The sequence below is a fragment of the Lissotriton helveticus genome, chromosome 2_1, assembly GCF_964261635.1.
Source record: "Lissotriton helveticus chromosome 2_1, aLisHel1.1, whole genome shotgun sequence".
NCBI lineage: Eukaryota > Metazoa > Chordata > Amphibia > Caudata > Salamandridae > Lissotriton > Lissotriton helveticus.
In genome coordinates, this window is record NC_136059.1 from 541,254,928 (window position 1) to 541,267,694 (window position 12,767).

A 12,767-nucleotide genomic window follows, 5' to 3' on the forward strand; every position below is an offset into this window, starting at 1 on the left:
CTACATGCCAAGAACAGATGCATACTGGTAAGTAGCATATTCCGTTCGAGGCATGTGGGCTGCTGAATTTATATCTATGCATAGAATAAATAGTAGTACCCTCCTTATTGGTGGTTGCCCGTGCCAGCTGCAGCAGTCTGAAAGAGAGTTCTGAGAACAGCCTGACCTACAGCAGCTTGCTGTTTTGAGTGTACATCCACGCAGTAGTGTTTGGTGAATGTGTGTATGGTGGTCCATGTAGCTGCTCTAAATATGTCCTCTAGAGGAATGTAACCTAGGAAAGCCATGGATGCCCCTAATTTGCGTGTGGAATGCGCTCTTGGGGGAACTGTTAACGTGCGTTTAGCCTTTTGATAACAGATCTGGATGCACTTAACAATCCATCTGGCTATACCTGATTTAGAAATCGGGTTGCCTTTGTGCTGTGGAGAGAAGGCAACGAACAGTTGTTTAGTTTTCCTGAAGTCTTTAGTCCTGTCTATGTAATACAGGAGAGCTCTTTTAACATCAAGTGTGTGTAGTGCTCTGTCTGCCACTGAATCAGGATTTGGGAAGAATACAGGTAGTTCGATAGTTTGGTTACTGTGGAACTGTGACACTACCTTGGGCATAAACTTGGGGTTGGTGCGTAGCACAACCCTATTAGCATGAATTTTAATGAAAGGCTCCTGAATAGTGAGGGCTTGCAGCTCGCTAACTCGTCGTAGTGACGTAATTGCGACCAGAAAAGCCCCTTTCCATGTGAGAAATTGTATTTCACAAGAGTGAAGAGGGTCAAATGGTGGGCCCATGAGCCTGGTGAGGACTATGTTGAGGTTCCAGACCGGCGAAGGCGGGTGTCTTGGAGGAATGACCCTTTTCAGTCCCTCCATAAAAGCTTTAATGGCTGGCACTCTGAAAAGGGATAGGTGCTGTCTATTTTGAAGATAAGCCGCCATTGCTGCTAAATGTATCCTGATGGAACTATACGCTAGATTACACCTGTACAGGTGCAGCAAATAACATATGATGCTTTGTGTGGAAGCATCAAGTGGATTTAAGTTATTATTGGAGCAATAGATAACAAAACGCTTCCATTTTGCCGCGTAGCAGGCCCTGGTGGTAGGTCGCCTAGCCTCCTTTATGATGTCCATACAGTCAGGAGGCAGGTGTAGGTAGCCAAACTCTATGACCTCAGGAGCCATATTGCAAGGCTCAACTGCTGCGGATCTGGGTGCTGAATGTCTCCATAGCTCTGAGTGAGGAGACTGGGTGTGAGTCTTAGGCGCTGGTGGGGAACCACGGAAAGCTCCAGGAACGTGGTGTACCATGCCTGTCTTGCCCACGTTGGAGCAACCAGGATGAGTGTCATGGAGTGCTGCCTCAGTTTGCGTGCCACCAGCGGTATGAGTGGTGCTGGAGGAAAGGCGTACGCAAATTTGTTCGACCAGTTCATCCAGATCGCAATGCCCTGAGACTGCGGGTGTGGGAACCTGGCGGCGAAGGCGCAGGATTTTGCGTTTTTGTGTGTGGCGAAGAGGTCTATCTCTGGATGACCCCACTGCTGGAAATATGGTTGGAGCACCGAGGGATGTATCTCCCACTCGTGCATCTGATGGCTGTGTCTGCTGAGCAGATCCGCCATCTGGTTGTTCTTGCCCGGGAGGTGTTCCGCCATGAGGAACATGTTCCTTTGAATGGCCCACTTCCACATGCACTGTGCTAGGTGTGACAAATGTGGGGAGTGTGTCCCTCCCTGCTTCTGGATGTAATACATCGCAGTCATGTTGTCTGTCCGGATCAACACAACTTTGTTGCAGAGATGCAACTTGAATGCCTTCATCGCCATGAAGATTGCCATCAGTTCCAGTAGGTTGATGTGCATTTTCTGCTGTTGCGGTGTCCATAGTCCCTGCACTGTATAGTGGAGGACATGCGCTCCTCATCCCTGGAGAGATGCGTCCGTCGTCAGTACTATCTGTGGTACAGGCTCTTGGAACGGTCGTCCCCTGCAAAGGTTTTGTGTGTTCCACCAATGCAGAGAGTTGTATGCACGACCGGTCACCAACACTAGGTCTTTCAGCTGTCCTTGAGCCTGGTTCCACTGGCGTGCTAAGCATTCCTGAAGCGGACGCATGTGTAGCCTCGCGTGGGGGACTATAAAGATGCAGGAGGCCATCATGCCTATCAGTTGCATGAACACCTGCGCCGGGAGTGAGTGTTGTGGCCTGAATTTTTGAATCAGCACTCGCATGCTGTTGACTCTCGCTAAGTTTGGTTGCACTGTGGCAGCGAGTGTGTTTATTTCCGCGCCTAGGTACTGCTGTACATGTGCGGGGTGAAGATGGGACTTTTGGTAATTGAGCGAAAATCCCAGACTGTGTAGGAGGTGAATTGTGCGGGACATGTGGTCGGCACACTGCTGGGCTGACTTTGCCTGTACAAGCCAGTCGTTCAGGTATGGATAGACATGTATGTGTTGCCGCCGAAGATGCGCGGCCACTGTCGCTAAGCACTTCGTAAACACTCTGGGGGCTGTAGTGACCCCGAAAGGCAGGAATTTGAACTGGTAATGCTGGTTGTTGATGGTGAACCTGAGATATTTCCTGTGACTGGGGTGAATGGGAATGTGGAAGTAGGCATCCTTTAGATCTAATGTTGCTAGGAAATCTCCTTGACTGAGCAACGGCAGAACTTGCTGTAACGTTAGCATGTGAAAGTGTTCTGACAGGATGTATTGGTTTAGAGGTCTGAGGTCTAGAATGGGCCGTAGAGACTCGTCTTTCTTTGGGATTAAGAAGTACAGCGAGTACACCCCTGTACCCTGCTGTTCCAAAGTCACGAGTTCTATGGCGCCTGTTTGCAGCATGGATATGACTTCCTGCTGCAATAAGTGCATGTGCTCGGCGGACATAGGACGGTGCCTTGGTGGTATGTTGGGTGGAGTGGAGGTTAGTTCTAGACAATAACCGTGTTGTATAAGTTGTCTCACCCACCTGTCTGTGGTAATGCTTTCCCAGACTGGCAGGAACTGCTGGAGACTCCCCCCGACCGGTGTTATATGGTCGGGGGGCAGTGACAAGACGTCACTGCTTGTTAGTGGTGGAGGACCTGGTATTATTATTTCCACGTCCTCTGCCCTTGCTGCTGTTTCCACGGTATCCACCCCTATTGTTCTTGTTATAGGTGGTTTGTGTGCCCCCCTTGGTGTACTGGGCTTGTTGCGACGCTTGTCCTCTTGAGGCTCCCCTGTTACCGGACGACGAAAGGAACCGCCCCTGAACTGCTGAGACTGCAGAGCTCCTATGGATTTCGCAGTTTCAGTGTCCTTCTTAATCTTTTCAAGAGTGGTGTCTACCTCCGAACCAAACAGGAAGTCGGGGTTTACTGGCTGATTGAGCAGGGTAGTTTGGATCTCTGACTTAAATCCAGAGATGCGGAGCCAGGCATGCCTCCTGAGCATAACGCTAGTGTTTATGGCCCTAGCTGCTGTGTCAGCTGCATCCAACGCGCACTTAATGGACGCGTTGGAGATTAACTTCCCTTCTTGAATAAGCATTTCTGCCCCCTCCTAATAAGCATCTGGCAGGTGTTGCAGTAACTGCTCTAACGTGTCATAGTGTGCCCTGTCATATCTTGCTAACAGGGCTTGGGTGTTGGAGATTCTTTAAATATTAGCAGCTTGAGCTGCCACACGTTTTCCAGAGGCCTCCAAGATTTTGGATTCTTTGTCCGGAGGAGGAGCATCACCCGTTGTCTGAGAGTTCGCTCTCTTGCGAGCATTAGCCACTACTAAGGAGTCCAGTGGGAGTTGAGCCTTGATGTAGGTAGGGTCCACAGGCGCAGGCCGGTACTTTCTCTCAATTCTTGGGTTCACCACCCTTGCTTTAGTGGGCTCTTTAAAAATGTCACTTGCATGTTTGAGCACACCTTTGAGCATAGGCAGAGTTTTGATAAACCTTTCTGATGTGGAGAACGTATCAAAAAGAAAGTCTTCCTCCACTGGGTCAGCGTGCATATCTACGTCATGGTTATGCGCCGCCCTCTCAATCAGTGCGTTGAACGCAGCAGAGTCTTCAGTAGGTGAAGGCTTGACAGCATATGAAAGAGTATCAGGGGTGGTGTGTGGCTCAGCAGGGTCCACAGTGTCAGCCCACGGCTGGGACACATCCTGATCCGTATCAATGGGATAGTTAAACTGGTCCTCATTGTCCCCTTCCTCCACATCTTCAGTGACATTTGTGGGAGAGTAGGTATAGTCCGGACCATATGATGGCATGGGCTCAAAAAGAACAGGAGAGGTGGTAGAGTCTCTCTTTTTCTTTAATGGTATCCTATAATGTTTGATAGGCGCCTCAGGCCTGATTTTAGGCTTGTAAATGGTTAGTCGACCAGATTCGGAGTCGATGTAGAGTTTCGACTGGTTGTCGTGGGACGGTGGCTGAAATACAACGTCTTCCGACCGAGGCTGAGTGGTTGCGGCAACCGACATCGATTTGGAAGAGTCGGTAGCCTGTGTATGTTGAACAGGTGTAGGCCGTGCTGTTGGGGGTAGTCCAAACTTTATTGGCTCCGTAAGCATCGGCGACGGACTGACTTTCTTTGATGGAGTCGGTGTCTTCGATTCAACCGACTTCGATAGTTCAGTGCGTTTGAGGCTGTGCGTCGATTCGAGCCGTTGCTGCGTAGCAGGAACGCCCTTGGGCTTCGACGCAGTAGGGACTTTCGATCCAACTTTCGGCTTCGGGTCGAAGGCCTTGACCAACAGTGGCTTCTTTATCTTCGGATCGATGGTCTTCTTGACCTCGAGCCCTTCGGAAGAGGCGCCATGTTTGGAGCCAGAAGTCGACATCGTCGGGAGCGTGACGTGTTTTACCGTAGACACAGGCATAGTCGATCCGACCTTCGGGTCGACGGCCCCCTTCGATCCAGAGGGGTCGAACGCACGTTTCGACTTGGAATGTTCCGAAGTCGTCGAGCCGATGGTCTTTTCAACCAGTGTCGGTTTCGATTTTGTGTCTGTTGGTTTCGGTTTCGATTTCTCCACTGAGAGTGGTCGATCGACCGATGGCTCTTTGGAAATGTTCTTAGTCGGGCCTTGAAGCGGGACTAGAGAACGGTGTTGAAGATCTTGGCTAAGGCCTTCCGGCGATGCCTCGACCTGAGCCGTGGAAGAGTCTTTATGAGGCCCCGCCACTGTGGTTGGGCCTAGCTCCTCGTTTGAGTCGTCGTCGACGGCTCCGATAGGTTGTACATCGTCTCCTACCTCGACGATGTCTTCATCATGGACGTGGAGTTCTTCCTCGTCCTAGGTGGAGTCTGGCTCCGATGCAGGATCCGAGTGCTCCGGATCCTCTTCTTGTACATGTTCTTCGTCGTCACCACCGAAGATGTTCTCTGGGGCTGGTGCCGATTCTCGAGCCGACTGTCTTGCAGCGCGTCGAAGACGGAGAGTTTTCTTCAACCTGAATTTCAAACAGGCCATGCAGCTGTCCTTGTCATGGTCCGGTGAGAGACATTTGTTGCACACCGGGTGCACGTCGATGTGGGGATATTTTGAGTTGCAGACGGGGCAGCGCTTGAACGGACTCCGTTCCATCGTCGACCGTCGAGGAGCCTTTGGTGTCGAAAGGCAAAAAGTCTTCCGAAGTCTAGTTCAAAGAACTGGAAAGGTAAAAGCACCGAACGAAAGACAATACCGACGACCCTAAGGCCTTTTGGCCTCGAAAAAGAATAACTAATATATATTCCGTACGTGAGTTAAGAAGTACATCCGAACCCAATGGCGGAAAAAAACAATCTGAGCATGGAGGGGATGCGCATGCGCACTGTAGTCCAGGGGAGGAGCCACCTATCTTGTGATACTTCGAAGACTCTTCCAGGACAACAATGTGCAATCATCCGGACCCAACACTAGGCGGCAATCTATGCATAGATATAAATTCAGCAGCCCACATGCCTCGAACAAGAATATTTTCGTGTGAAGACCTGCTCAGACACTAATCAGGTAACAGCACAAATTGCCCCAAACTTGACTGCCTAAAAATTCTTTCCAGTGATATCACCGTCCTAGGTGATTTTAATCTTCACCTAGAAGCATTTCAGGACCTGGAGACTTCCATTTTTCATCAAACCATGTCTAGTCTAGGTTTGATGAAACCTAGACTAGACATGGACAAGTCTCCTTGCTCCCTATCCTCTCAAACACCACAAATGAAGTGGATTCCCAGTATACCACCTGGATTAACAATACTGCCCAGTCACTGGCACCACCTAAACTGAGGAAACCGAAAAGGAGCTATGTATCAGTTCTCTGGCTCACAGCTGAGCGAAGGACTCAAAAACAGATCTGCCGCAGAGAGAACTAGAAAAAAGAGAGAAGGCTAACTACAAGCTCTGTCTAGCTACTTATAAAAACCCTCATTATAGAAAAGTCCTTTTACTTCACCAAAAAGATAGACAAAGCCAAAAACTCCTCAAAAGAACTCTACTTAACAGTGAATAAGCTAGCCACCGATTGCTCCACTAAAACATGTCCCAGCAGTCAATGCTTTTGCAACTTTGGCCAAAATGTTCTTCCTCAAAGTGAAAGCAGCCTATGATCTTTTCTCCTCCCAGATGCCTGAATTAGGCAATATCTCTGCACCTACGACCGAAAATGGTCACAGGTCCAATTTCTACAACTTCACACCGCCTACTTTAGTCCGGGTCGCCAACTTATTGAATTCCATCTCCTCCGGACTGCCCATGATCCCTTCCCACCTATGGTAGCTAAATCAGAGGCTGGAACTATTTCTCCCCATCTGACAGCTATCTTCCTGATTATGATCTCGACTGGTAGTTTTCCTTCCATTTGGAAGAAAGCTTCCATACTTCCATTATTAAAAAAAGGCAACCCTCGATATCAATGACCCTGACAATTACCACCCGATTTCCTGCCTCCCCTTACCATCAGAAATCTTAGAAAAAATCATGAACCACCAGTTGATGGAACATATGAAACTTAATAACTAAGGCTCCCCGTTTTCCGGTTTTTAGTGATTTTTACAGATAAATACAGACAGAAAACCATTTATTTTCTTGTCTGTATTTATTTTTAAATATGGATAAAAACGGAATTTGGGTGCTTTTTGAGTGATTCTAAATAGACTTTGCCATGACTGCCAGGCCAAAAACTGTATGGATTGAAAGTAAGTGGGTTAAAAAAGAAAGGAATTTTAGTAAGACGCTTAAACAGTGATAGATATGCACAAGGCCGATACTGGAATGTGCATATTTACATTGATTTATCTTCTGCAGGTGTTCATAGCACTGCAACCTGGCAGGAATTGAAGCATGACTGCATATTTATTGATTAAATAAATGTAGAAATATACCAGTTTCAGCTTTCTTTTTTCCACAAAACCCATAATAAATATGGATAAATACAGATAAAGTTGACAAAAAATAAATATGGATAAATACAGACGGAAATGTAAAAAAAATACATACCAGAAAACCAGGAGCCCCAATAATAACCTAGACAACACCAAATTTGCTTCAGCAGCGAACATAGAACCAAAAAAGCACTGTTCATGGCCACTGAGGAGTTCAGACAGGATCTGAGCAAAGGCAGAGGGGCAGGCCTCATCCTGCTTGATCTCTTAGTGGCTTTTGACACAATAGACCACGGCCTGCTGCTCAAACGCCTGTGAGAAATCAACGTCACGTGTCGTGCCTGGGATCTATCGACCTCCTCTGCTTATGACACTCAGATCGTCATCTCATTGAGCAAGGACGACACAGTCATATCCTTCAAGTTCTGTGACTGTATGAAGGCAGTCAGCACATGGATGAGTGGACATAGACCCAAACTGAACGCAGGGAAAACGGAAGTGATGCAGCTCGGAGAACAAACTATATTCTGGACCCCGTCCTGCTGGTCAGCATAGATGGGCCCTCTCCCAAACTCCTGTCAACAAGACTCGGAACATGAGAATCTTGATTGACAACAAACTATGCGATTCCAACCATGTCAGTGCCCTATCTTCCTCTACGTTTTTCACTTTTAAAATGATAAAAAAGATTCTTCCGTTCATTCCAGCCATCTCCAAAAACACCAATCTTAAAATGACCAAATTGGACTATTGTAATGGTCTATTACTTACTGCACATCAGTGCATCCTTAACAGACGGAAAATTGTACAAACCACTGCCGCAAGACTTCTTCTAAAAATTTCAAGACATCACTCTGTAGTCTCTGGCATTAGGAATCTTCACGGGCTCCCTCTCAACCAGCGCATCACTTTCAAGGCACTGTGTATCGCTCACAAGGCATTGCATGGCTCAGGGCTAGACTTTTTCGAAAAGAACTTCAAATGGTACACCACAAGTCGAACTCTACGCTCCACCATGGCCAAATGCGTTGCCATTCCAAAACTTAAAAGGCTCCACTCTGGGAAGGAGGAGCCTCTTTTTGGGAACAACAGCAACCTGGAACACCCTACTACGCCACATTAAGAGCACACCTAATCTTACTACCTTCAGGAAGCACTTAAAAAACATTTTGTTTAGTACCTGCTAAGCCTGTTCTTCCTGCACGTCACTTCTCCTGTATTACAGATAGCGCCAAGACACCTTAGGGTAATTGAGCGCTTTAGAAGTATTTTAACATAACCACATTTATAAGCGAACTGTTTTTTTTTTTTTTTACCTTTTACACTTTGTATGTCACCACTTCTCACAGATACCCATACCGCCCCACTGATTTTGTAGGATAGCTATGCCTTGCCTTCTATGTAGGACATAGGTCTACATATACAAATGTTTCAAATTGCGCATTCCGAATTACGATTCCATGCGAATCGCATTTAATTTCAAAAGTATGAAACTATTTTAGAGTTTCATTTGTTATTCCCAGCGGGTCACAGATAGACCTACCTCATCAATATTCATGAGGTGGGTTGCAATCAGCGACCCATTTGGATCAGCTAAAACACAGGGATGTGGCCTGCTGGGGACAGCAGACTACCATGTCTGTGTTTGCTTTTAAATTAAGCAACTTTTTTTTAAAATGCAGTCTGTTCGAAATGCAGCCTGTTACCTTAAAGGAAAGCAGGATGCATTTCAAAAATAAAAATAAAATGTTTCAGTTTCATTTTTGAAGGGTAGGCAGTGGTGTAGGGGATCACGGGCGGCTGTTAAATGCTGCTCTTAAATGGTATAGGTAAAGTGAAAAGGAACTACACAGTGTAGTTATAAAAAAAGATGTATTTATCATTAACACTCACTAACACAATGTATTCTCTCCTACCCGGAGATACCACACAATACACACAATACTTTGTCATTAGAATACGCAAATAGCACAGAATACAAAGTGGTCCCCAGGATGAGACTAAACCATATACTAAAATAGTGGAACGCGAACCACGCCCAAAGTCGACAATGGACCCAGAAGACGAAGCAGAGCAGAGGACCCAAGGAACCACCCAAGGTGAGTATCTAGGAACCCCACGGAGGTCGTGTGCAGAGTGGGAACACAACCGCATGCTCAATGTTAGCCAATGGGTAAGTCGCAGTAGCAGTTTTAAAGCAGAAGGACTCTTCCCAGCGGACCCTGAATAAACCCTGCGGAAGATAGAAGGCTGGAGAGTCACCCCACCCGTGGATACCACAGGAACCAGGATACCTACACCAGGGAAGACATGTGCTAAGGTGTGAAGTGATGTTGGAAACCGCTGTACACCACAATGGAGGACTTCAGTAAAGATGCCGCAGGCAAAGAACGTGAAAGTGTCCCGTGGAACCCAAAGGTGGATTCAAGATGAGACATACCTGCAAGCAGAGGGTACAGAGTCTATGCCACTCAGGAGTGACCAGGTTGCACGGAAGACTAATGCCCACCGATGTCAGAGATGCAGGAGAGTTGACGGTGCCCTTGAATTTGCAGCTGTACGGACCAGGCAATGCAAAGGAGGACCAGGAGCCATATATGAGCTGTCCCACGTCGAATGTCAAGAGCCAAGTGGTCAGAGTCCGGCAGGGGCACCAACAACCCTTGGCAACAGCAACCAACGTAGTTGAAGAAAAAGGTACAGTGTCAGGACCAGCAAGGTCCAAGTGACTCAACACGAGCAAGTAAGTCCAAGCAGGCCCGAGCAAGCAGGGGAGCCCATTGGAGCCAGAGAAGACCCTCAGTAGGACCGACGGGCAAAAGGCATAGTAGTCGCAGGAGGACCTCAAGCAGCTCACCAAAAGATGGAGGCCCACGGTGCAAAGGATGCGATACAAGTGAAGATCTTGGCTGCAGCAGATGCTTGAGGTTGGAGCTTCTTCGAGGCCGGAGATCTCTGGAGGAGCGAGTCAACAAGCCTTGGCAACGGCAAGTCGACACAGCGCACAGGGGTTCTGTTTCAGCGGTTCCGACGAGGGATAATGGCCTCAAACTCGGTGAGAAGAAAGTGCAGGCTTCGATGGAGTTGCAGAACCAACTGCGGTGCCTGCAGATGCAGGACAGTGACTCCTTCACTCTAAGGGAGATTCCTTCGGTGTCTTAGATGTCCACAGGTCCTATGAATGCATAGAGAAAACGTGGCAGTGCTAACATCTTGAAAAGTGCCGCACATCCCAGGAGAGTAAGGGGGAGGGATCGCCAATGTTTAGCGTCGGATCGAAGTCATGTCATGGGTACGAGCAAGTTTAGGGGTGGCCTGGCTTCGCAAAGTTCGCAAAGAGGAGCCCCCTCTGGTGGAAGCACTGGAGATGGACAGCATGGGCATGGTGGGGGTCGGTATGGTGGTGGAGGTAGAGGTGGGCTCTGAGGCTGAGGAATAGAGGTGGTGGCTTTTTCCTTGCGATTCTTTGGTGCTGGCTTGGGGGAGGGAGACTTGGAATACTGTTCCCACTTGAAGGCCAGTCTCTTCTTTCAAGAAAGAGTTACTAGAGGCAGCAGTTTGGTCATGATTTATCTGTAACTAGGTGGATAAATAGGCGCTTCTGCGCCTGGTGTCCAGTACTTGTCGATGCCTCTTGAGGATCATCGCCTTGACATTCCTCATCTGTGGGCTTTGACGGGGCAGTGAGGTCAGATTTGGTGTCAAGTCGGATTTCGGCATCAACAGGGTGTTGTGCACCGTGTAGATGGAGCCTACCCTTCGGAGCTTGCTTCGGATGACAGCAATGATGCTCAGCACCTCGGGCGGATCGGACTTGACAGCTTATGGGGATCGATATCCTTGGGTAGAGGTCTGTGATGCTACAAAGCATTTGGCCGGTACAGACTGCAGCCCGGAGGCGGCAGGACCCATCAAATTGCATGTTTTTTGGCATCCACACTCGGAACTCAATGCTCAAATGCATCAGGAGGAGTGCTCTACTCTCGGCATGGTCTTCTTTTGGCAACCTGGCTTAGTGGTATAGGCTTAGTGATATAGGCCTTAGGACCCGAAGGTATACTCACAACTCTGGGCATGGTCTTGGTGAGCGGTCCGATCTACGATGCCAAGTCAAGGTTCTTCAACTCTTTGTGGTCAGACAAGCTCAATGTTTCGGGGCAGGGTGTTGGTTGCATGGCCAGGAGACTTCAGTTTCTGAACGTCAAGGGTATCTTCTTCCCCAAAGATGTCTGGGGTCTCTGAGGTACTTTGCTGGTACATCCGTCAGTGTGGTCAGAACTGTTGCCTTCTGTCCCCTTGCATCTGAATAGGTGGTCCCGTGGAAAGGAGGCAATGTCATGGTTGGTGGGAAAGCACATGTTAAACATCTCCTGGTGGTCCAACCACAAACATTTTGAATGGCAGTGCACGCAATTCTGATAGAGTTCATTTTCCATCGCTCACACATCATTCTCTGCTGAAGAAGGCCTCAGGTGGTTACCTGTCCCTGAGGGGCTCAATGCCCTCAATACCACATGGTATTGCTAACGGTCTTCGGTGCTGCTGAAGGTGTTAAGGCATCTGGGAGACATAAATACCATTGCTTCATCTAATCCAATGCAGTAGGATTGAGCAGAGGCTGAACAAGACACATCTAACTTGACGTTACTTGGTGCATGTCCGAACCCGATGGCGGAAAAAGCGAACTGGGAGAATCCATGTCCATGGAAGATGTACACCACGAGGTGCAGTCGCAACATATCTCGTGACTCGACAGACTTCTTCGAAGAAAAAACTGCAAACGTTCAGGCCCAACACTAAATTGCAGAAGCATGCTAAGCATGTGTTTCTACAGCCACAGGTTACAAACAATTTATTTTGATGATTATTTCCACTAAAAGACTTTCACTTACTATCTGCACAGAATGATGCTTTCTGTACCCCTCATCACTCTGAAGACGCTGCTGGTTCTTTTCACTGTGTTTTGCAATGCATATGTCCTGCAGATACACAAAATAAACGGAAAGATTAACAATCAAGGGCCAATTGGAAAAGTACATATAGCCAAAGCAAACATTTTCAGTATGGAGCGCAATATCCAATGAACAATTTGTACACCTTCAAGGTATCTTTGACACTCCCTTTAGTTATATTTTACCACATACTGTGGTGTGTTAGTGTCCACTTGGGTGATGGGCTATTCTACATTTTCAGAAATGGCCTAGTCATATTTGTATAAAACTGTTTTTTAGTTGCACATTACGCAACATCAATGAACCGCAGACAATCTTCTACGCCTAGGAAAATAATTGAAATCCAAATGGTGTTACAAAAGTAAGATAAGGCTCAGGCAAAGCTTTCATCTAACAACTTAAAACACACTTAATTTATGCTTCTGAACCAGCTATTAACGATAACATGTTAACAAAGGTC

General features: G+C 47.6%; 1 protein-coding gene across 2 annotated transcripts in view; it reads right to left on the bottom strand.

Moving 5' to 3' along the window:
• JMY (junction mediating and regulatory protein, p53 cofactor) overlaps positions 1-12,767 on the bottom strand; it is a 573,379-nt gene that overhangs the window by 181,941 nt on the left and 378,671 nt on the right. For both annotated transcript variants that reach the window (XM_078675206.1, XM_078675207.1), the window contains exon 7: positions 12,248-12,334. In XM_078675206.1, coding sequence (XP_078531332.1) covers positions 12,248-12,334 — 87 coding nt within the window. The remainder of the gene's footprint in view (positions 1-12,247; positions 12,335-12,767) is intronic.